Source organism: Haliaeetus leucocephalus, unplaced genomic scaffold, assembly GCF_000737465.1.
Source record: "Haliaeetus leucocephalus isolate CR32 unplaced genomic scaffold, Haliaeetus_leucocephalus-4.0 Scaffold763, whole genome shotgun sequence".
Classification (NCBI taxonomy): Eukaryota; Metazoa; Chordata; class Aves; order Accipitriformes; family Accipitridae; genus Haliaeetus; species Haliaeetus leucocephalus.
In genome coordinates this window covers 4,724,582-4,750,632 of record NW_010973199.1, presented here as the reverse complement: position 1 = coordinate 4,750,632, position 26,051 = coordinate 4,724,582, and the positions used below count along the sequence as shown (strand labels likewise).

Sequence of the window (26,051 nt, the reverse complement as noted above, 5' to 3'; positions counted from 1 at the left end):
TTCTAGCAGCTTCTCATAGAAGCCACCCCCTCTGCTACCAAAACCTTGCCATGCAAACCCAATAAATCCTGTTACTACTGCACAGCCAAGTAGGCAGACAGCAGCCTGTTTTGTCTCTGTACCATCAACAAACAGGTAGTCACTTACAAAGTCCAAATCAGTTATAATGCATAACACAACACAAAGATGCCAGTGAGAGTATAATCTGAACATCAGGTGCTATATTAATAAGTGCCTGGTTTTGATTAGTAAAGCCTTTAATCCTGCTAAATGGTGCATGTAAGGCAAAGGACTAGATTAATTTTAGATCCCAGTTGAGCTTGGAAGGCTGAACTGAGCTGATCTGATGAACAGCTGATAAACATAGACAATCACAATGTCATTTTAACAGGATCTCTATGAAAATGAATAGTCTTTTCCTTGAATGGCTGCTCACAGCTCATCTCTAGAAATACAGCTTCAGTTTTATTTTTCATTTCATGTACCAAAGTCGAGAGTGCATGCTTTAAAAGAGAAGCTATACAAATAAGTTCATAACATTAGCACAATGCAGTATGTCATTAAAAAGATAAGTAATAAGGTTTGGTAATAATGTGAACAGCTTGACTTTTCCCTGACTATTACTTAAGAACTTGAAATGTGAGGTGTATTGGAGTTAATGAAAACCACCCTATGTGAAATAATGACATAACATAAGGGCTCTGTGCCTTTTTATCAGCACAGCAAGAGCAGAAAATACATACCACCTGTTGACTGACCTCACATCACAATATTTTGATACTATTAATAGTTACATGCCTCAGTAATCTTGAAGACTCTGGTATATCAGTCCTGCTCATACTGTGTTTGGTGGGAGAATTAAGCCTCCCATAGGTTTCAGTAACTACAAAATGTAGCCTTAAACAGTGAACCTAGAAACCAGGATACGTGGTAATTTACTGAGCTGTCTGTGTGATTACAGTGGCGAAGTCCCTTGGCCCTTAGTTAAAAAAATTTCTTATCTCCATTAATTGTAATTAGGGTTACATGAGAAACAAAGTTTTGTTATTCTGTATTTAGAAATAAAGGATTTCTATTTAGAAGAAGGGGGAAGGTGGTGATTTTGTATGCAGCACTCATGCACTCACCTATAAAGTGGGAGTTGTAGCTAAGCCTCTGAGCTTGCAGCTGGAAGGGGGTGCTTGGTGGGTGTCAAGCTCTCTGCTAGCAGATCCAAAAAGGATTATAGTCTCAGCTTTTGTTATTTTACATTTTCAGCTGATGCTGGTAGCTCCTTTATTGTGTTTTACACATTTTATCCTTAACAGCAGGAGTTGACTGCTGCTTCCAATGCTCTGCTGACTTTCTTTCTCATCCCCTTGGTACTTTTTCAGACCTGCAGCTCCCAGTTGTCACCCCAGAGTGCTCCGGCCAGCCTGGGCTGTCAAGGGCCAGTGTCTCAAGCAATGTGTCGCAGGGCAGCGAAAGCACTGACAAGACACATACTGACCATCTGCAGTACTGGTGGAAGCAGAGCACGAGCGCACAGCTGTAAGCTAATGATACCCCACCCTTAGAAACTGCGAGTGCTTTGGCATGCAGTTAGTTGAGAGTCAGGGATGCAGAATGTAGCAACAGAGGAGACCACAGCAGATGGAGCATTTAGGTGCTTTGCATCTATTATATTTGCATAATGTTTTTTTCTGTACTAGCCAAGCTTGTATGTTTTGTGTGTGAACAGCTAAGTCTTTACGTTGAGGGCACTGAAACACCTAGACAGATAAATACAGACCCAGAGACACCCCTGAATATTTAGGTCTCACTGTGGCTGAGCTATGTCCTGCTCCCATCCCTGCCTCGCCCCTACCACAGACGCACATATGTAGTCCTTTGCACAAAGACCCTCCCTTAAGTGAAGAACCAAAGAGTACTTGAGAACTGGCTGTCCAAGTGCTGTTTCCCATGTTACAGTATCTCACAAATTTTATGCTCGGAGGACCTACCATTCTGCAGAAGGGGGAAAAAGGTCTCTTTAAGATAGATATTATTAGACTCTCTTAACAGATTGCAAAACTGAGGTCTGGAAAGGCCGCATTTTGCCAAAGATTACCCAGAAATGGGAGGATAGGCCTGTGCTTTTTACCAGTAGTCAGTCATAGAGACCTGTAATTTGTATAGTCATCTTCACATTGCATTTGCTATGAGGTAGATTGATACTTGGAGATTTTAACAGGCAGAATAATAACCACATTTGTGAACATGCCCAAGTATAGCTCAGATTTCCCCAAGTAATGAGCTTTTTAAATAACAGATTTTTCCTTTGGGTTTGTTTTTTTCTGTCCTGTTTCTATGGCTGATTCTTTTTGTGTGGACTATGGGAGCTGTAGGCCAGTATCTAGAGAGCCATGTCACTTCCAAGACAAAGTTAGCTTGCATAATTCTTTTATGTTTAGCTGATTTATTATGGGTTATTCCTAGGTGTCATAGGCTTTCATAATATTTGGAATTATAGTTTATGGCTTTCATTAGGGAAAGCATGCAGTACCACGTTTGTGTTCTTCATTACATTGAAGAAACTATTGCACACAATAGTGCAGTCTTTCCGTAGGGTTGTGGGGTTTTTTTTCTGAATTCACTACAAATCAGTGTTAAATCTGGATACTTTGACTATGCACTTCTGTTATTTAAGCTGCTTGGATTTCTTTAACATTTTTACCTTCTCTCTGAATGTCCTAGGTTTGCAACAATTACAATATGCCCACAATTTACCCATATGTACTCTCAAACATAACTACTTCCTAACATAGTTATTTTCTATGCATGGAAATTAAGATTTAAAAATTCTGAAAGCAATAAAAAGACTTGATGTAAAGCTTTGTTCCAGCCTGCTTGGTTTCATCTACTCTGTTGCTTAACTCAGGGGAAAAAAGGCTAATTTCCTATTTCTGCTAATTTCACTGTTTCACTATTTTCTTATAGTTCATTTGCCTCCTTTGCAAAAGCACTTCATTAATGCTATGTATTTTTATTACTTTCCAGGAATCAAGCATCAGCTTCACCAGACCACAAGGACATCCTTAAAGCTCAAGACCTTTCTGTCATCATCAAAGCATATGTGCTTGTGACATCCTTAACACCTCTGCGGGCATTCATTCATTCAACTACCACTGTCTGGCATCCGCCCAAGAAGAAGCACTTTTCTGTAAAGGTAACACATTTCATTTCCTAATTTTTCCATCTTTCAGGCAAAGTACAGAGACAGAAAACCAGATAATATCTTTCTTCTCTTTTACCCCTTCTTTATTTGCAGTCCACAGCTGACAGTGAATATTCTCTTAATATAGGACTTTCATTTCTCAGAATGAGTGGTGTTTGCTTCATGAAGCAGGGAAGAGTTGCCCTGTGCAGTGGGGGTTATGAAGGGATTTGCTTACCTCAGAGCCCATTTTTATTGGTGACATTTGACAGCAGTTGCGAGATTGGAGTTTTCTCCAAAGCACAGCAGTAGGGGTGCTGTCATGCAGTAATCTCTTTTGCCTGGATATTGACAATGTTGTAAAAAAGGAAGGTAAATATTTAAAATAGTTTGTTCAGATTTCTTTTTTTAGGTGCAGTAAAACATGGATGGAGGGTCAGGGCACTTCTAAACAAGGGGAAGGAAGTATACCATGCAGAGGGTGGGCCTCCCATGGTCTCGGTGTTATGAAGAAGGATGCCTTAATTGGATTAACTGTGGATATCTCCAAGTGCCTGCAGAGATCCACCTCTAGTTTGCTCAGCAGTCCTATGGATTTCCAAACATGCCTTCCCATTCCTTTGTTCTTTCAGCAAGGAACTATGCTTGCAATGTGGCAGCTCTTCGTGAAGGAACTACAGTTCTGCGGCTGTTCCTTTCCTTTTGAAGGAATAAGGTCAAAAAATAGCAATTTCTTGAGGTCACATAGATCAGCTCCTGCAGCCATCTGAGGATTGGTGCACTTTGCCCATGTAGCCCTCTTGGGGTAGGAGCAGGTCATGGCTTTGGGTCAGTCTGAGTGTTGTGGTGTCACTGCCAGGACTGTTGATGATGCCAACCAATTGGTATGTTCTACAGTTTTAGCTCTCTCAAAGTTAAGTGCCTAGTCTAAGCTCTTTATCTGATTCTAGTTATTGGAGAAACAGACACTGCTAGAGAACAAATCATTCCACCCAATTTAGACACTGATTTTGGAATGAAATGAGTTTTCTGCTAAAAGTGTCTGCTTCCTTCTGTGGGCTATGACATTCTTAGAGAACATGCCAAATTCTAGATTTCCAAAATTAGGTGAGATGAACCTACTTCTCTTTATTTTCCCCCTTGGAAGCTATGGAAGCCCATGGAGATATATTATTTTTACATTTATTTTCCTCTGTTTACATTTAGGATGACTAATGTTCACTCACTTTCAAACCTTGAGGTTCAGTATTGTTTTATGTTTATTAAAATAGCACAATGCCTAGCAGCGTCACTATCGCAGCTGAAGTAGGGACTACTTTAAAGGCTAGTAGTCATTAGTAATTGTGATATGGCTCTGTAAAATAATTCCCACTGAGGGAAGTCTGCTGAACAGGGTGCTGGCCACCATTTACAGAGCACTTTGGCAGCTGAAGAAGCAATAAAAATGATAGATAGAAGCAGCAGCACATCTACAATAGTTCCAATCTGGTTACTGCTGCTGTGGTGTTATATCCTCCACAGCTTTAGGCAGACTTGTCAAAATGGCAAGAAATAAACAAAAAATAGGCACCACAGAAAGCACATTTGTAGTGATGTATAGATTGAAATGCAAATTAAGAGAATGATGGAAAGTAGGGTGTATAAGACTGTCTCTCAGCATAAACAGTGTGCCCTATAAAGAACCTGGGAGGAGTCGGGGAGTCTGCAGGAGAAGAGAGACACTGGGAATTCATGGAGTGGCCAGAAAGCACTACTGGGAAAATCATAAAGAGGCTTCTGTGCTTGGTGCAGAGGCATCAGGCAGGAGATCATCAGTCAGAAAACAATACTTGGGAGAAGGCTTGAATTCAACCGTTGATATCCTTTGGGATAAGATTACATCAAGTTTCTCGCAAACATGGAGCCATCACTTCTGTTGCTAGTGGGATGTACAATGCCAGCAGAGTGATGTCCTTTCCCAATGTAGCCAGTGGAGCTATGTGAGTTTGTACCAGCCGAGGAACCTGGTCCAGAAGGCTCCTAAGCCTTCAGTTTCTGCCAAGTCTATTGTGTAGGAAGGAAAATTGCTTGTTAGATTGTGAAGGTCCAACCTGTCAATAGTCAATAAAGACAGAAAGGATGTCTAAGACCTGTTCTTCCACTGATTGACAGAATACCCATCAGTGTCACTGGGGACTGAACATGCCTGTAGAGGAGACTTAGGTCTGGAAAAATACGCTAGTGTTTGATAATGTTTTTCCCAAAAGCAGCTGGCAGAATTATTTTTTTTTTAAATGAACTGATGAGAATAATTTTAATCTGCTGCATTGCCATCATAGATGTGCTGCTTTCAGTAATGCTGCACAATAATTGAGACCTCTTCAGTGTATATAGGCCTCTGGTCAGCAAATTTTCTCATACCAGTATAATTGAACTATTATCGATGAGAAATTCATCCACAATTGTGGTTAACTTGGTTACAACATTACTATCAGAAACTCAGTATGTTAAGTTCAAAATTTGATCCCCTATGGACAACAACACTTTATGGTTGCTAGAAGTAACCAGAATGTGGTTATATGAAGGAGAGCTTTTTAGAAAGGCTGGAGATGGGATACCAGGTAATATCAAATGATTAAGAGAAACTGTGTAAAGAAAAACCAGGAGTTTAATGAATTAAATAATACTGCATTCCCAACTGCTTCTTTGTTAGTAAACTATTTTAAAACTCATATTTACTTATCCTAATCACAGTGGCAAGGCTTCAGAATGACTCCTTGAATAAGCATTGGCCAAGTGGCAGTTCAGGAAGAGTTCAAGTGTGTTTTGCTTACCAGCTGCCAGGTTTTCTCTGGATTATACATATTTTAGTATCTCAGTTCAGAAAGCAAAAGAAGGTAGATCCTGAGCTGGCATGGATTTTGTGTGTAGTCAAGGGGGGGCAAAATTGCGACGCTAGATTTGGGCCCTGGTTGCGGAGGTGCAGGGGAAAGAGTGGCTTTCTGCCACACAAATATTTTGATATGAGACTTGCGTAATAGCCTTATTTCCCTGAGGAAATTTGGAAACCCCTTATTTAGACCATCTGTGCGTTGAAAAATTAATAATAAAATAGAAACTTTCTATTTTGCATATGGTACCAATTAAGGGATGGGTCTCTGTCAATGTATGCAATAATTCCCTTAGTGTTAATGGACATTATGCATGTGTATTGAGCAGAAGGCTGACCCCTGAATAATTTTCTGTTTTATAGAGGCTGGTGTGCGAAACAGTCATTTATGATTAATTATCTCAAGGTTTAACACACTGTGAAGTGCTTCCTTTGCCCTGCCATTAACCTTTCCCAACCTGGCCCCAGTTCTTAACGAAGGGATGCACTTCCGTAGACTGTAGCGGTGCTATGTCCTGCATCACCTGGAAAGGCTCTTCGGTGCTGTTGGCAGCTTCCCACAGCCCGTGCTCTGGCTCACCATCCCTTTGCTCATCCGAAATAGACAGTCGGGTGCCTCCTGGATTTGAATTCCTTGACTGGCGTTCTTGCATAAGCCTTAATACCCTCCCTCTGCTGAAACTATGCTCTTAAGTGATTTTCCAGTTGTGCAGTGAAGTAAACATAATTTATTAGAGCAGTTTGCTGTTAAGATTGCTGTGGTGTAAGTCACTATAACTATCCCTGAAACTCTGTCTCTGTGTATTAAGCATTTGGAAACTTGAGTAAAAAGAAATATTTTTTATACTTAACATGTATGCAAATAAAACTGGACTCTCACCTACCCAGGAAATACACCTTTTAATACGACGTGGAGGTCTGGCTTAGAGCCGAACACGGTTTAAATTAGGTTGCAGTATTGCCCTCAAGTGGCCAGTTTTGATACTACCTCAAGTAATAGCTACAGATATTTAATGTGCGGTAGACTGCAAACATACACGTAGATAAAGTGCAAAATGCTTAGAAACAGCAGAAGGGCTCAGGATTTTTTCTTTTTGTTTTATTTTTTAATTCCATATTCTTGCCCTGTTACCTAGCAGGACCAAATATAAAAGAAAGTGACCATCGACTCTTAATCAATTAGATTCAGGGTTATTTGGGAATAAAATTAAATTTGTTCATTAGGTTCTGTAAGAACTTAGCATATGTGTTTCACTGTTCTTGCAAGTAGCCTGTGTAGAGAATCAAATGCTGTAATGCTCCTCTTCCTGGGAGACTGAGCATAACATAAATGCCATCTCTGTTTTCTGTCCTCATGGTTTCTAGAGCCCTATCATTTCTCTTTTCACTGATATAAGAATGAAAGTCTGTCTGGACTGGGGGAGATCAAAGAGATGCTTAGTCTGACATTCTGTTCTGGCAATAACCAGGCAAGAAAGCATCATGAAACTGTGTAACAGGACAAGCATAAAGTGGTACTCATCCCTAGGAGACTATAACTATTTCCGGTAACCTGCAAGGTTAGAAACACAAAACTGGAAGTGGAATATATATCTTTATGTTTAATAAGCTCCAGTGGACTTTTATGCCATGCAATTCTCTACTAGATTTTTTTAATCCATTAATGCTTTTGGTATTCCCAACATCTTGCAGCAATGAGACTCTATAGATTATTTATGTGTTGCCTGAGAAAGAATATTTGTTTGCTTTAAAACTTCTACCTGATTACTTATTTTCATAGTCCTAATTCTTGTCTTAAGAGAAAGAGCGAGTAATCCTTCCTTCTTTACCTTCTCCACGTCTGTGCCAATCTGTCATGCAGTGCATAAATAAAGTTAAAATTCTTCCTGGAGTTCTTTTCTGCTCTTCTCATTATGAACATCCCAGTTTAGCTACTAAAAGCTCTAGATTGATTATTCTTTATAACATGTGGATATGTCATAAGTAAGTCTTTACACTGTTATCCAGGCCCTTAGCTCTCTGCTTTTCTCCTGGTCTACAGATCCTATTGCTCTCGCTGTTCAATCCAGGCAGCTCTCTAAGCATGCCCCTCTGTGGCTCCCAACTTTCCCAGACCTACCTCCCATTATCCTGATTCTTCTTCTCATCTTTCCTGTTTTGCTTTCCAGCTTCCCTAGGTCAAGCTGATCCACTTTTGCTTCTCACAGAGAGCTGGGAAATGCTGTTAGTAAATCACCTTTACTTCTCCACTAAGAAGTCGATGCTGGGTTGGGAAACCATTCTTTAGTTCAGTCTCAGTCAAAGGACCTAATTTAGTGGTTGCTGAAGCTAGTGAGCGGCTTTTTGTCTTTGGACTTAGTCTTAAGAGCAAGGGTCTTTAGAGGAAACCTTTCTCAGATGGTCTTTTCTCCTCCATGTAAATAAGTTATAAAAGCGTTAAGGGACAAGGGTTTTTTTGGTCCTGAACTATTAAATAACATCTCTTTAAAAAAATCTTATGTAAAGAAAAGAAATATGTAAGTGGGAAATTTACTGTATAAAATAGCTGAATAATACTGTGGTTCCCCCTTTATCAAGTGCCATGTTAGAGCTGCAGAGAAATGGCACATCATAACAATAAATCGGGGTGGAATAAACAGACCTACCTAAATCTAGCACTATAAACTCATGATAAATTACTGTACTGTTTTCTCTGTGATGTATTCTGGAGCCATTGTTCTGATTATGGGTACATTTTTCTTCCATTATATGTCTTACGGCTTTTTCTATATTCTGTGATCAGTGGAGAGGTCTGCCTGTGCTAGCAGGCAATATAGGAAATAGCTTCATTGCAAAGTATTTTTTTTTCTGGCCTTCTATGTGGAATCAGTCTGTATTCTTGCAGATATCTTGGATATTTGGATACCTCTATACCTATCGCCAAAAAGATTCTTGTATGTGTGTAAAAGAGTATTTTTGTATCTATGAATGACTACTTATACCCGAAAGTATTTGGACTTGGTGAAGAAATTTCACCAAATATAGATCCAGTAAGAAGAATGAATGTACAAAAATGAACTGAGAGTACAGGGCCTATACTGGAAGTTATCAGATATTGATTGAATTGATTCAAGAGAAAACATCCTTGGCAATTTTCAAGGAGAGGCGATTACCATAAGTCTTTTGAGACCCTGTGGATCCAATTGATCAGAAAGAGTGCAACAGCTCAGATGCATAGCAGAACAATCTGGAAAGGACACCCTTCATTACTTCAGAAAGGGTAATTTCTTGAAACCAAAGGTCATGCTTTGGTTCCTCCGACATAAACCTTGCTTTCAGATTGTGATCTGGATAACTTTGTCTGACATCTAGTTTTGAAGGCTAAAACTAGGAACCAGCAAGGTCCTTTCAAATTCTGTTCTTACAAATCCTGTAAAGTATGATGCACCAAATCTCAAAATGTAAACCTCAAAATTACACTGCATTACTCAGTAGACCCAATGGCCTCTTATCTTTTATCTCCTTGCCTCTTGGCTAAATTCAGAGCTCAGCTACACCTCCAAAGGTGACATACTGTTGCAGGAAAATGACAAGTTCACATTGTTTAACCAAAACCAGGATAGAAGTGGCTACTTGATGATATGTAATTAACTGGCAACCAGTAACAATACACTTACTATCAATTTCAGTAACAGAACAGGTAAACCGGGATGCCAGACACTTCAAAAATGTTAATAAACATTACCCATTTCTAAACATCCTTCTATAAATACCCTCTGAAGCTATACTCGCACCCACCCACTCATCCATGTTTACCCAGACCCTATCTCACAGGCAGCATGGGTTACAAACACAGCCCCACTCTCCTGGGATGCAGCTTCCCTTCATGCATGCGCCTCTGCTTGGAGAAGTGGGGGCTCCAGCTCTGCATGTGCCCATTTCATATGTACCTACATAGGACCCATGCCCATCCTTACATCCTAGTATTCCCTGCAGTCTAGGCAGAAGCTGTGATGGCAGTGGGATGACTTCTGGTGGTGCCTGACCAGGTTTTGACTGCTGCTGTTGCCACCCCAAAGTCTCTCCCCGCCGCTGCAAATTGTCATGCTGCTTTCATATTGTTTCCCAAGCTGACTCCTCCTTAGTTTCAAAAGTCACTTTGTAATTTCCTGGTTACTGTTTAACCTCACTGATGGTCACCTTCCTCTTTATGATAAGTTTGGGACAAACATCCTCCCAGACAGTTCTTTATATTCCAAGCACACAGGTTTTGTTGTCTGTGGGTGGGCTGTGTGAGCGCTCCCATGGTAAATCCTGTCTTCAGTGTCTCATTTAGATTCCCTGTACAGTCACTGGAGGAACAGAGCAGTTTTAGGTTGCAATTAATGTCACCATTTTGAGGCGTCTACCTTAGGATGGCATAAATCATGCTCTTCAAGTGTCTGTGTTCTGCAGTGAGGTATAAAAGGAACTAGACATTTAGCTCGTACATACACATAAGCCATGTAGTCTTGTAGGGTGGGATTCCTCTACAGATTTTGACACCTGAGTGAATTGTCTTCACATGAGCTGTGCCTCTGAGTGTCTATTACAATCAACAAAAAGCTAATCAATGCAGTCAGTGAAGGTAGGTGCTTTAAGTTTGCATTTATTGCCATTCTTAAGGTTAGTTAAGGAAAATATTTCTTGTTTGTCTCATCAGGAGCCTAGACTGTGCTAGGACTGAGCTAGAAGGTAATCTCAGAAAGATCTCTATAGTTTGTTTTTATACTCTTTCTCAGGGCAATCCTCAGCTGACCATTCAGCTAGCTGCCCTAGGATGCCCCAGCATCTCTCCTAAGAAACTCATTTGCAGAAAAATTTCCAGAGGAAAATCCTCTCAAGGGAATTATTACAGTCACTATAGTATCCAGCCCTGCGGGTGCCACACTCTTCCACTCTCCTTGAGTCCCCCTGACTCTGTGTATGACGCTTGCAAATTGGAATTCCTTTGTCAATTAAATTGCATTTTTTCAGTGTGTCAGGCCTTTAACTGATGGCTCACTGTATTTTTGAGGAGCCAAAGGGATCTGTGTCACTGAGATCATAAACGTTATTTTAGTGACTGCAGATTTTAAAAAGTGGATGTCAAAGTGGGTAGAGAAAAAGCATTGTAAAATTAATATTGAGTTAGCGAAATCTTTTTTTTCCAGTGGCTTATCCTAAAGCAAAAGTAGTTATCAGTGAGCAAAAGGTCAATGAGTTAAAATTAATCTTAAGAATATTTCTAGTTCATTCTACCTTTACAGAAAATGTGTCTTGATCCATGTAATTTGACTGCATTTACACACTTCCGTAAGGCATTATATAAATATGTGGAATATACCTCCAACTGTAGACATCCAGCATGTGGATGAACATCTTCAAGCTCCTGAGAAGTCTTGCAATTCTGTGTACAATGGTGTCATTGTGCAAAATATGTGTGCATGTTTGTGTTAAGTTTTACAGCCTACTAAAATTTAATCCCTATTCCTCTGCTTAAAAATTTGCCAACCAGAGGTCAGCTTTCTCCCAGACTAAATTCCTGTGATCGCTACCAGTTTTTCCCATTCTGTTCTCTTTTTACTATTCAATGCTGATTTTAATCGTGCTCAATCAATAATGAGATTGAATCTTGCTGGTCAGGTAGTCTGTTTCCTCTAAAGGTGAGAGAACCAGCATCACTGGTGATCATCTGAAGAAACCTTCAACTCAGTGACTTTAATATTTTGCAGTTGAACCCAGATATATATATATATCTTTGCTGGGCACACTGCACACTCAGAAGAACCTGAGGTTGCTGCAGATTTTCATACTTTATCACCCCTAATCCATACAGTTCTTATTTTCCCTATCAGTTGCTGAGAATCCTGTAGAATCCGTAAGAGTCAAACCTAACCTGAACTTGTTTAAATAGGATTTTTTTCATGAATTGGAATTTAACCTGAAGTATTCGTCTCTTGTCTCCCTTGGTCCTGAACCAGCCTGACTAAATATTTATCTTCAGTCATTGGCTTAGAATAAACATTGTCCTAAAACGTGATATCCCCTAATGAGAGAACCTGTTGAGCAGTGTTTCTTTTCTAGTCTGGCTAAGGAGGGCTGTAACTAAAATGCAGTTCTTCGGAGAAGCCAGTTTTATTTTAATGCCTGTTGTGTTGGAAACAGGTGGCTGTTATAGCCAACAGCATGCTCTGAGTGCAAATAGGGCAAATCAGCCTGTCTTTCATCAGTTCTTACTAGAAATATATGCATTATGTACCCTTTGTGTTGAGGTGCTTAGGAATTAATTTACAGTGAGGAGCAAATGAGCTAATGGGGCTTTTTCTGTCCCTCTTGCCCTTCCTTCCAATAATCCCCACCTCTCCTTATAAAATTCTGAAACTCTTTATGTTCCCTGTGCAGCAAAATAACACAGCTTCTCACTTAGCCCCTCAATACCCACTGCAGATTTAGGAAATAAGAGAAAAGGAGCAAGCCAGTGTAGCAGGAACGTGAGTGATGTACAGGATCTGGCAGAGGTGTTGGAAATAGGTGTCAAAGTCGGCTGAAGAGCAACCATGTAGTTACACCTTGGTGAGATGAGTCTTCATTTTAAATTTTTTATTTCACGTGAACAGTTTAATTGACTGGTTTTGGCCTGAACAAGTGTATTGGGTTTGTGTGGCAAGGTTTTGGTAGGAGGGGGGTTACAGGGGTGGCTTCTGTAAGAAGCTGCTGGAAGCTTCCCCTGTGTCCGATAGAGCCCATACCAGCCGGCTCTAAGACAGCCCTGCTGCCGGCCAAGGCGGAGCCAATCAGTGATAGTGGTAACACCTCTGTGATAACATTTTTAAGAAGGGAAAAAAAGTTGGGACAGATGGAAAACAGCAGCTGGAGAGAGGAGTGAGAACATGTAAGAGAAACAACCCTGCAGACACCAAGGTCAGCGCAGAAGGAGGGGGAGGAGATGCTCCAGGCACCGGAGCAGAGATTCCCCTGCAGCCTGTGAAGACGACCATGGTGAGGCAGGCTGTCCCCCTGCAGCCCAGGGAGGTCCACGGTGGAGCAGATATCCACCTGCAGCCCGGGGAAGACCCCACGCTGGAGCAGGTGGGTTCCCGAAGGAGGCTGTGACCCCATGGGAAGCCCGCGCTGGACCAGGCTCCTGGCAGGACCTGCAGATCTGTGGAGAGAGGAGCCCATTGAGCAGGTTTTCTGGCAGGACTTGTGACCCCGTAGGGGACCCACGCCGGAGCAGTCTGTACCTGAAGGACTGCACACCGTGGAAAGGACCCATGCTGGAGCAGTTCATGAGGAACTGCAGCCCGTGGGAAGGACCCACGTTGGAGAAGTTCATGGAGGACTGTCTCCCGTGGGTGGGACCCCACGCTGGAGCAGGGGGAGAGTGTGATGAGTCAGGCCCCTGAGGAGGATGAAGCGGCAGAAAATAAAGTGTGATGAACTGACCGTAAACCCCATTCCTCGTCCCCCTGTGCCGCTGGGGGGGTTGGTAGAGAATCAGGGAGTGAAGTTGTGCCCGGGAAGAAGGGAGGGGTGGAGGGAAGGTGTTCTGAGATTTGGGTTTATTTCTCATTACCGTACTCTGGTTGATTTGTAATAAATTGAGTTAATTTTCCCCAAGCTGAGTCTGTTTTGCCCGTGATGGTAATTGGTGAGTGATCTCTCCTGTCCTTATCTCAACCCACAAGCCCTTTGTTATATTTTTCTCTCCCCTGTCCAGCTGAGGAGGGGGAGTGATAGAATGGCTTTGATGGGCACCTGGCATCTGGCCAGGGTAAACCCACCACAGCAAGGAACTGAAATGGGACAATTTCACTCAGAGATAAATCTAAATCAGAATGGATTTGAAAAATATGCAGCTTCTTGTTCTTAATCTTTGTACTACTCTGTGGGAGAAACACAGCTTTGGTGATCTTAGACTTTGGGAAACACAAACTCCCTCTCAGCCTTTTGTGGCAATGAAATAGAGTGTGATCTGAGTATTTGCATAATCTCTTTCTAAATAATAGTTCTGGGGCTCTTTTGCCCTAGAGACTCATGGAATTGCAGGACACATGGAAAACTTTCTACAGCATAAAAATAGTGTGATGAATTCAAGATTTCAACATCATGCGAATATCCAAAGGGCAGAGTTGAGGCTATATGTGCAACCTTTACTTTGCAATTTCCTGTCAGTCAGAGGTTTAATTTTATCATTTTAGTCATAGATACTGTTGTCATTTTTTTTCTTACTGGCATTTCAAATAGGTTTATCAGAAAGAGGAGAAAAAGTCCCAGGCACAGCAAACCTTCAGCCCTGAAGGGTCTGATCTGTGCATGGGGGATATTTCTCTTAGTAAAGCTTGGGAAGGGAACAACTTACTAGAATAAAACCAGAGGTGATAAGAACAGAAAGACAGGCAGACCAACTTCCTGCCCACCAGTTATTTACCAACACAAGAGAATGGAGTTACTGGGACTGAAGAGAGCAAAAAGCAAAGGAGGATCAGTGTTAGCTGCATACTCAAGTATTTCCCATGGCTGGCTGTAGGCAACGATACAGTATTTTTTGAAAAGGAAAGTGCTTATTACATTTAACTGCAATATGCTGCCTGAAGAAATTGAAAGACATTCATCCATGCCAATGCAGACCAGCATACTTGGCAAGGGGAGGTTCCAACACTGTCTAGAAAATTCTGTGGACTAGAGTGCACAGAGTATGTTGTAAGATCTGGTGTCAGCACAGTGAATATTTCATAACACATCACCAGTAACTAGCGGAGTACCCCAGGGATCCCTACTGGGTCCATTACTCTTCAACATCTTTGTTAAATGTCTGGATGATGGGACAGAGTGTACCCTCTAATGATACAAAACTAGGAGGAGTGGATGATACAGCAGAGGGTTGTGCTGCCATCCAGAGGGACCTCCACAGGCTGGAGAAATGGGCTGACAGGAATCTCATGAAGTTCCACAAGAGGAAGTGCAAAGTCCTGTACCTGGGAAGGAACAACCCCAGGCACCAGTACATGCTGGAGGCCAAGCAACTGGAAAGCAGCTTTGCAGAAAAGGACCTAGGAGTCCTGGTGCACACCAGGCTGACCATCAGCCAGCAGTCTGCCCTTGTGGCACACCTGGAGTACTGTGTCCATCCAGTTCTGGACTCTCCAGTGCAAGGTGTATGTGGAGAGAGTCCAGCGGAGGGCCACTAAGATGGTTAAGGGACTGGAGCATTTCTTATATGAGGACAGGCTGAGTGAGCTGGGACTGTTTAGCCTGGAGAGGCTTCTCAGGAGCTCAGGGGGATCTCATCAATGTGTATGAATACCTGAAGAGAGGCTGTAAAAAAGACAAAGCCAGGCTCTTTTCAGTGGTGACAGGACAAGAGGCCATGGGTACAAACTGGAACACAACAGGTTCCTTCTGAACATCAGAAAACACTTTTTTACTTTGAGGGTGACTGGGCACTGGCAAAAGTTGCCCAGAGAGTTTGTGGAGTCTTTATCCTTGGAGGTATTCAAAAGCTGCCTGGACACAGTCCTGGGCAATGGGCTGTAGATGACCCTGCTTGTGCAGGGAGTTTGGACCAGATGACCTCCAGAGGTCCCTTCCAACCTCAACCATTCTGTGGTTCTGTGATTCTGTGATCATGCTTAAGAGCCAAAATATCCCATTAAACCTTGTTATGGGCTTCTGCTAAAGGCAAGGCTTGGTTAACCCATCTGCTGTGGATACTTGTTCATGACTGTAGTAGTCAAAGGCAGCTAGAGAGATGCCAACCACATCAGTCCCTAGTGGGGTTGTCCACAGAAGCCTGCATGCTTCCATCATGTTACCCCGGTGGGACATGTATAAGTGGGTGATAATAGAAAAGATATAATGGCATTTCTAAGACAATGTAGTAGAGAAATTCCTGGAAATAATCAGAAATTTTTCTTTTCTGAATATCAATACAAAACATGTTCTATGTGTACTTTATGTGCTTTATCTCTAAAGATAGTATGTTTTTACTATATAAATATATCTCTTTGGTAATATAGTACTACTAAATTATCTAATAGTTTTACATTAATCGGGTTCTGTGCCATGTGATAACTCTAATGGGAATATGGTTCAAAAGCAGCCCCTTTCTTAGCACAAAGGACTCTAATGCAGCAAAACCTGCCTGTGTTCCACTCTTCACTGAGGCTCTGTGTTGCTTCAGCTGTTTCCCTGAATCTCTATCTGAAGTGATGAGATGGGTGAATTCACATGAGTGATGAAAGCAGCTGAGGACAGCGTTGTGCAGGCCAGTGAGTATGCCACTGGGAGGATCCACAAATCTAAAAACCTCAGGATATGCAAGAGTTTAGTCAAAACACAGGCTGTGGAGGCTGGTAATTTTTTCAACATCTTCTATATTCTATTTAAAGCTTGTTAACCTGGGGTAAGGATTTATAGTCAAGGTCAAGTGGGATAGCCCTTGGCACGGTATGTCAACAAGAGAAAAGGCTTTTACTTTGAGTGTGCTATTACCTACTGCTGAAGAAATAAGTGTTTGTGGTTTCCATTGCCTAGAACCAGTTGATGGCAAAAGGTTTTATCAAAGTAAGCTTAGACTGTGAGCAATATTTTTTAAAACCATTAATACAGAATTTGCTTCTGATATACTTGTTTGTAAACAGAAAGTCATTCTGTACTAATATGCTGTGTGAAGCTTTTCATGCCACTTTACTGTGCAAATGAATCAGAACTTAAGTTGGCATTCTAAGGCATTTTTTACTTCTACCAGCCTTTTAATTTATGATCTTAAGCACTGATTTACTGTAAATGTTCAAAAATATATGTAATCTCTTTCACAGCTGCAAAGGTTTTTTGAGATATTCTTTAAAAGCAGTTCTCCCCAGCAAGCCTTCAACAACATGAAGGAAGCTATAAGCAAACTTCTGCTTATAACTGAGGTCTTCAGTGAATCATCTGCCTCAGGACCAAATTCTTTCAATCAGTAAGTGACTTGCAGTGGTCATTGCTATGCTATTGTCAAGATAGCTCCTTAGAACAGAATAAAAATTGTAGAGGATACACAACTCCTAAACTAAAAAAATCCCCTCTATTTCATACTTCCTTATAAAGTGAGGACATGCTGCATTTACAGAGTAAGACTCTTCAATATCTGCAGTGTTTCTGGTTTGTGAAGAGGTTATGATGAATACTTAGGACCAGATGCTGTGTCCTGATGGAGTGTTTCAGGCAGCACAAGTGAACAGAAATCACTCACAACTGGGCTAGTCCTAACATATATAAAGCTGTATTTCCCTTCAGTGAGCCTTCTGTCATATGTCAAATATTTAATGTTAGAGTAGCCCAGATGGTTCAGAGCTGGCAGTGGCAGGCAATCTGAACAAGAGGCACTGTAGAATACTTTATGAAATATACCTTATGGAATATACCTAGGCAGCAACAGTCACATTTCTGTGGGTGTTAAATCATTGTAATCACTTCTATTAGAGTGTTACAGTTCTTACACATAAATCAACCTTTATTATGTAATATTTTTATTAATTAAAATTAATATTTGTTCTATATATGTTATGTCACATCCCTGACATTTTTATGACAAATACTAAATAAGTTACTATTTATTACTTTTATATGTTTTATAAAGCTATGTGAGAACCCAGGTGTTTTAGTAGCAGTAATATAAAGCTCATTATTTGACTTATACAAGTTGGGAATAAAACTTACATTGTGAGTGGAGAGGGTAGTGAGGAGGGGAGGAGTGTAATGGGATAGAGCTATTTTGACAGTGATCCAAACGCTAACAATTTTTTACCAATGGGATGGATATCTCTTGTTTACATAACCCAAGACTTGCTTAGAGCTCCTGGCCCATGCCTTGAAACATCCCATAGCTGCAGCATAATTCTTTGGCTTCAGTAGTTTTGCCATCTATTGCCCTCCAAATGTCTTCAAAGCTTTTGCAGGACCTCATTCTCATAAAAAGGCATTTCCTCCTCCATTCACCTCCCTCACTGGTTTAAAAGTTAACCATATAAATACACTTAAATACAGCACTGTTTTCATCAGCTCACAATCTGACTCCACCTATGTTTAATGCTGCTGGCTCTTAGAGATTTTATTTAGTCTATATTGCATGCTGACTCTTGACTTGTGTGTGTATGTTCTTCTGTGTTCTCTGGACCTGTGTGTAGGTCATTGTAGCATATATAGGGACATGGTTTAGTGGTGGACTTGACAGTGTTAGGTTTACGGTTGGACTCAATGATCTTAAAGCTCTTTTCCAACCTAAATGATTTTATGACTCTGTATTTCACAACAGTACCTAACCTCACTGAATTGATTCCTGTTATATTGTATTTCAGATGCAGCCAATGTTTTCAAATGCTAACCTTTGACATTGGATTCGGCACCTCCATATACCCAGTAGTTCTTGAGGTGAGAAAATTACACAAATTACTGCTTGACCCCAAAAACTTATACCAAAAAGAACACAGCAAGTAACCCTCTTTGATAGGTACCCTCAGATCTCTGAGAAATGTACAAATACGTTAATATTAATTTTGCCTGGAAGTGAAGAGTTGCTGTGGGAGAAACCAGTTTTTAAGGGACAGACTTCCTGTGATAAAATTCACCACACCATTGAAGTGTGCAAACCTTTCCGTTTTAGCACTAAAGGACTATCAACCCAACTGAATATCAGTGAAACAAAATCCATAGGAAGCATTGTGTGAAAGCAGAGGTAGGTATTTACTGTGCCAGCACGAAGATGAAGGGAAGAAGTTAAAATACCACAATCAGCTTTTAATACAAACTAAATTTCTCCATGAATTGTATCGTACTTCTTCAGTCCATGACCTGCTTTGATCTCTACTGTGCTGCCTTCTTCCTTAATGGTTCTCAAGGACCGCAAAACCAGAGAAATGTGACCTGTGGCATAAACTCCCTGTGCCAATGTTGTACCACTCCTGCCTCAGAACAGCCTGGCCAGAAACAAAAATTGTACTGCTTTCCAGCTGCTTCTCATTACCTCAGTATATACACACGAATATGTATATACCTAGGTATATACAATCTTTGTCCATATTTATGACACACAAAAGGCAAAAAGAGTTAGTAAATATATCCTGGGAAATTACAGAACACTTTTAAAATTCATCCTCAGTTAAAATCTGTTCATTTCTAGTAACAACAGGGCAGTTAATCTCTCCGTCCTTCACAAAAAAAAGATCCTTGAAACACAAAGGAAAAATGGACATATGAAGGAAAGTTTGTACAATTTAAAAAATCCATGAAGACGATATCCTCATTAGTCTGACAAGACTTGTTTAGCTAGTATAAGAAATGTGGCTTGTCCTAACAATTTAATAACTGTATACCAAGCTGTAAAAAATTCTCCCAGGAGTTGCTTAAAAAACTTACCATAAAGCATAATGTTTACCTGCCTGTATAGAAGTCTCGTCCGTCAACCATAATCCATGCAAATCAGTGGGGTTTAATAGTTTCTTATGAAAATACAAATTACTCTAAAAAATAACGTTTGATAATTACTATGACATTTGACTTCTAATAGCATCCCTTGGAAACCGTAGTATGCACAAACCCCATGCAGCTTGAAGTTATATTTGTGTTTATGCTAAAATACTAATTTATTCATATTTTATAAACATGAGTTTATGCATTGTGTTTATATGTTGTAAAACTTACACTTTCATCTGTAGTAAATCCTAAATACCTGAGTTTTGCAAGAGTTATGTTAACATAGAAGCTGACATTTTACTTTTTTAATCAAATTTCACATCAAACACATGGAAAAAAAGCTCACATGAGAATGCAACATTGTGCTCTATCCACTGGAGGTCAGCAAACATTGTGGTGTGTAGTTCTAACAGAAAATGTGGTACAGCATTTGTTATATTATAATCCTGTTTATTTTATTAGTGTTGTTATTATTTTTTTATAAATAGTTCCAGTTTGATATATGTGGTTATAAGAAGACTGAACTTGATATTCAAATTATAAATTCTTATATTGTTTTCCAACAGGTGCATGAAAACTTTGATTTTCAAGATGAGGATGAAGCAAACATTCAGGACCAAACTTTCAAAGAATTTCTTCTTGAAGATACTTTTAAATTTCTCTTATCTAATGTGTCCTCAACATCCAGTTTCATAGAAGCTTTACAAAAAATATATGGATCAGCTGTGAACAAGGTAGTTCATTCTACCTTTTTCTTATTATTAACTATCTGAAAATATTTCATTCTAAATTGTATGCCTTTCTGAAATTTTAGGTGCCAAATTATAGAATGAAGGATTTATTTAATCAAAACTATCTGTTACTGACTTCTAGGGAATAAAACTGTAATTATATTAAACAATCGAATTTTCTTTTATAAAAATTCCACTCTCAAATTATGTCATTTCCCAAAGTACAGGACTTTAAAGATATATTTAAAACTTTAACAGTTAAAATAATTTCCCTACCATTTTTTAAATGGTCTTTTTTAATATACAGGTTTGTGTGTTTTCATAAACCTAGAATTGATTAACTCAGATAAGTAGATTCATGAGGATCAGAATTAAATTTTGTTTCCTACAACTTTGTGTCTTATTCTGAATGCAGGATCCAATTAAATTTTTTTGCATTTATAGGATCTGTATAAAGTTTGCATCACTAGTAAAAACTATTTCTGACAAGCTGGGATCTCCTTTAGCAGTATTTCTCTCAGTTTGGGCACTTTTAAGGGTGCATTTCTGAGGACCCCCCCTGCTTACAAGGCTTACAGGGACTAAATTATCCATGTGACTTCTGCCCCTCAGATAGGTGTGACTAAAACAGGGTCACGGGTTCTAAATTTATGACAGGCTAAAGTAGGAAGCTGCAGACATACGCACACGTATGATACGATTACCTAAGTCTGTGTTCTGTACGAGACCAGACCACATTTCAAACTGTCCACTTCACTGTCTATATTTCATGCAGTCTCTTCCCATGGTAGTTTATATGGGTACTTTTCTACACAAAGCTAATGCACAGTCTAGTTTATTCTAGACTGAGAAACGGGAAGAGCTATCAAGGAGCTGGCTTGACATGACTTTGGATGAGGTTAGGGCAAGTTGAGAGCTGCTGTGACTTGTTCCTTTGATCACCAAAGGGATGGGGGTCTAATGAAAGCACCCTGCTTTCCATGTGATTTCACCAGACTATGCTGCCCTTTCCTTCATAGGATGGAACTTACCACAGAGAAGATGAGCAATGTTTGTCTTTAGAAGAGATAAATTCAGTGATTACTTTCGTAAAGGAGCTGAAGAGTCTTGGACAATTTGAGCTGGTAAAATAAACAGGGTTTTGTTGCATTGGATATATATTTTATGTAAACCTCTTAACATTTCTCCTTCATTACCATTCTTTGCTGTCTCTGGCACATGTATTAGGCTGGATGGACAGGGAAGCAGGAAGGTAGAGGTTAGGCTGATTTATTTTGGAGGATTTGGGGAATTTAAATTAAAAAACTTAAGAAAATAAAAGAGAGAATTTGAGTTGAGGATTCATTGAAAAGAACAGTTAAAGCAGAAACAGAGACCAGAAAACAGAGTGAAAGGAAAAGGAGGAAAATTATTTAAATGACTGAGTTGGTAAGAAAATAGAATCATAGTGAAGCAAAGCAGGTTTTAATGGAAGAACTGGAGACAGTACAACACTGAGATCATGACCAGAGAATAGATATAGATGAAAAAGTGGCAAAAAAAGCAGGTGGAATATGTAATATGTCTTCTTCACACTTAAACTGAGTCCATTCTTGGAGAAGAATAGAGGTGGAGAAATAACAGTGTCTGTGAATAGGCATGGCAGTTAATGAGGGAAATTATGAGTATTGGGGAAATAAAAGATCTGCAACTGGATCTGTTGTTCAGAGTCTGCATGATATCAGGATTTCTTCTAGACCTTCTGGATGAGTATCAGGATGGGAGACTGATGCGCCTTTCTGAAGAGGTATTGAGTTGAATAGATCTGGAAGTCAAATCAGAGGCAAAGGAGTTAGACTTCCATGTCAGTACTAGTAATCCTGATTTGCAAGGCTGGGCAAGACAGTGACTTTCTACACATGTGGGAAAGAGCATTAATATATATCCATCCATGTGCTATATACACTGTCTTCTAAGTATTTCTCACTTCTTTGCATTTTACAAATATTCTAATGTGTAGTCTCTAATCAATGTCTCTCTTTTCAGCTTTTCCCTTCTGCTGCACCCAAGATTCAAACTTTACTGCGTGACCTTTATCACATGGTAGACCCAATGAGGCGACTTGGTTCAGTCCTGACTGTGCATTTGTTGCTTTCCAGTTTACTTGAACAATTCCAGTTCATGACTGAAGAGGCACATACAAATCTTTCAGAATGGTAAGATACTTATTATAAGATATGTTGAGGGTAGTTTCTCAAATTATATTAATTGCAGTAACTCCGGTGAGCATCATAAAACTTAATCCTTCAGTAGATGTAGGTGGACTCAAAACACTTGAGATGAAGGTCTATCATCCCATCATGGAGCATTGTCAGCCATTCTGCCATTAGAGATGTAGCTAGGTTTCTACATAGGACAGTTTTGTCCCTTTGCTTCTCTTTCTAATATGGAGGACTTTGGGTTAAAAAATTAATTGGAGCTACAGTAAATTTTTTTCTAAGAAATATGAAGTAAATTAGATATGTTGTTTCTGAACAACTGTAAACTCAAAATTAGGAGTGCTTACCAGGGTTAAGGATGTCTTTTAATTTGTTCACCAATTAAAAGCAAAACTGTAAAGAAAATATAAAATTTCAGGTGAAGATTTTTCCAAAAGCGACTGATAGTTTTGAGTGGCTCTAGATTTTCTGTCCAACAAGAGACAGGTCAAAGAGCATAATACTCTGAGAACCTCATTTTAACTCTTTTTGAAAAGCTGGAAGAATGTGGTCATGACAAGGTTAGATCCACTGAGCTTCTGGCAAGAAATTTTCACTTTCGTAAGGAGGGAGGGAGGGAGAAAGGGAGGAAAAAAAAGAGAGAGTAAGGAGTGAATGGAGGGAAGGATAAAAGTTGTGGTATGCTATATGTTTAGTATAAGATTTGTAAAAATGTGTTTTCTGTGCTCATTCTCTCTTGGCTAATGACATTTCATATACATGTATGCCATACTTCTTTACTAACTACAGGCATATATGATTTTGCAAACAAGGGCTTGGGAACAGAGGCACATTAGACAATGTGTGTTCTCCATTCCACTGAGTCTCAAGTTAATGTGCGAATGACATGATTTTGTACATGTTACTTGGAGAATGCCATAGTGACTATATAAGGGGTGTGTAAGATTTCTTAAGTTTTAATTTTGTTCCTCATTGAATTGGGTGTGGCTTTCAGCAAGTCAATAGTCAACTGTAACTTTGGTTGCTTATCTATAAAGTGGAGCTTATGCTTTACCACCGTGCTAGGTAACTGTTTATTAGTTTGAAAATACACAGTTCCATGAATGTGCTAAGTATTATTGTTGTTACTGCCGGCCACTCCATGAAGAGTAACTGAAAGATGCAGCTGCTTGCATTCATGTATAAGCCCTTGCCCTTTTGCCAAAATATTTAGGTTTGCATATCAAAGCATACCAACCTTTAGCAGCTTTCTGTTCTAATCTAAGCTGTGCCACTCACTCACTTTGAGCAAGCCCCTTGGCCTCTTTTCTTTCTTCAAGCTGAACATTATTGTATGTGTATAAATACGTAGAAGTACCATGACCTTTCTCCAGGGCATAGGCCAGTCTGCTTCTTTGCACTGTGTTTTTCTGCAATGGCTAAGCTAATAATGCCATTCTTTTCATTCACTGTATAAAAAAACATGTGTTTTGACATTGCTAAATCGCAATCTTCCACTCCTATAGCTAAATGCATGTGATGGTGATGCATGTGTCAGATATGCATGTAATTATACTTAATTGCAAGGAAGAAAGAGCTTAGTAGAGCTTACTCCCCAAATAACTCAGGTATGCATTCTCTTTGAGCTTTGATTAATCTTTTTTGAGATTCCCAGCTTTGATGAGTTTGTATATCAGAACACTTCCCCTGAATTTCTTCAGCTAAGGCCACGTTGTTCAGTTGATTTATTTAACAGTTCTTATTTCTCTGACTATGCAAACTTGGTATTTCCATTTACAAAATCCAGTGATTTGCATAGCTGACTGTCCAACAAGGCAATAATACTTATGGGAAAAATAATGACTTCTGACTTAGGTCTACTGCAGTTACTCTGTTCACTGATCATGAATTCATAGGATGGAGACAGGATTTAAAGAAGTTTCCTCATCTACTTTTCTTAACCCATTTCATCTACATGACTAGTATTAAAACTTTAAATGGTATTAGTGAACTCTATGAATTCCTTCCACAGGAGAAGCAAGAAGAACTCTAGAAACTCTTCTCAAACTATAATGAAATCGTTACAGCCTAGGTGAGAATGACCATCTCAGATGTATTGGTATAACATATGACAAAGTTCTTTGAAAGTGATGGAGTGGTGCTACCTAATATGTGCACTGAAATAAATTTTATGCTTGTTTGTGCACTGTTTTTCAACTCTAAGCAGTTTCAACTTGTGATATGACTAAGATGTACAACATTACTGTCTTTTAGTATAGGGGCTATGAACTATCATGGCAAGTATGTTTGGCTGTATCAGACAGCAGGGTAGTATGGGAGAATCAGGTTAGTAAGAAAAGCTAATCCTTCTGTATTTGCATAAGACAAAAGCCTAAGCAGGTCAATAAAGTTGCAAATGCTTTTATGAAATCAACTGATATATTTGGGAAAGTGTTACTAGGTTCCCATATGCAAGCTCTTTTTTAGGTCAAAATAGAAGCAGCAGCCCTCAAACTGAATTTGTGTTGAAAATAATTTTTTGGAGTTTAACTTGGTCATGTTCATCACCTGGGCAGTTTGAGAAACAAACATGTTTCGGATTATAGGGCAGAAGAAGACAACAGCAAGGATGCCTGGATAAGATCACTGATCTGCAATGGGAGGAATGAGAGACAGAGGGAAGGAGGAAAGGAGAGAGGCAGTTGGGATTAAGTGCCGGGAAATCAATCCCACTCTTGAGTCTGCAATTCTCTGTTTCTCTTTTGAAGATCAGCACAAGATGCTTTCATTGGTGAACCAAATGCCCTCATAGAAACTCTGTGACTGAAGCCAAGCAAACACTACAAAACAGAGAGCTCACGCTGCTGGTTCATCAAACAGAAAAGAATTGCTAGGGATCATGTCTCACAAAATTACCTCCAGTGTCTCCTCATTTTCAAGAAAGACCTACAAAACATAATCTAAAGAAATAAAATTCATCTCTACTGAATACTAAAATATGGTCACAATTTTTACTTTATAACCCATTAAAAATTGCACCATCCACAACTAACACATTCACTGGAGGCCCCAGAAGTGACTAGATCTTTTCCTTTTTATATTTTAATCTTATGAAAGGTATTATTATTTCTACACATCCTTCATTGCTTATATCTCTGATTGCTTAGACCATCAGACCTACATTAGTATTGCTGCTGTCAATCCTTTAGTTTTCTCGTTTGCTGAATCAGAGAAGTTCCTAAAGCACAGGTTCACTGTCAATAGTTTGTGATGTACACAGCAGGGATCTTTCAGAAGGTACATTCACAAGCATGCACTCACCTAGGGTACCTGACATACTTTCATTAGTTTCATTAGAACTAATTGCAAAGTGTGTAGACAAGGCACACATCTGTGCTTGATACCTTCTCCAAGATACTAAGTAAATAAGAGGCCACTCATACAGATGAAGGTCCCTTCTTGAGTAACAGCGTGTGAAGGAAAGGACTCTGCAGAGTCCAGGATCTCAGCCGCTCCCTGCCTGAAGAAGAGCTTCATAACTGCATCGTTCCTCAGTTTGCTGACTGCAAGGAGCTTGGACAAAGGAAAACTTAATGGTGCTGATGATTAAAAAGCCCAGTCTTCAGCAGAGATAAATCATAGAA

General features: G+C 39.7%; 1 protein-coding gene across 1 annotated transcript in view; it reads left to right on the top strand.

Moving 5' to 3' along the window:
* The window catches only part of CPED1 (cadherin-like and PC-esterase domain containing 1), a 168,605-nt gene that overhangs the window by 62,781 nt on the left and 79,773 nt on the right, over nucleotides 1–26,051 (top strand). Inside the window, exons 8-15 of the mRNA XM_010581312.1 lie at nucleotides 1,374–1,530; nucleotides 3,019–3,187; nucleotides 16,865–17,007; nucleotides 18,386–18,458; nucleotides 20,066–20,233; nucleotides 21,250–21,354; nucleotides 22,256–22,425; nucleotides 24,440–24,499. Of these exons, the coding sequence (XP_010579614.1) occupies nucleotides 1,374–1,530; nucleotides 3,019–3,187; nucleotides 16,865–17,007; nucleotides 18,386–18,458; nucleotides 20,066–20,233; nucleotides 21,250–21,354; nucleotides 22,256–22,425; nucleotides 24,440–24,499 (1,045 nt within the window). The remainder of the gene's footprint in view (nucleotides 1–1,373; nucleotides 1,531–3,018; nucleotides 3,188–16,864; nucleotides 17,008–18,385; nucleotides 18,459–20,065; nucleotides 20,234–21,249; nucleotides 21,355–22,255; nucleotides 22,426–24,439; nucleotides 24,500–26,051) is intronic.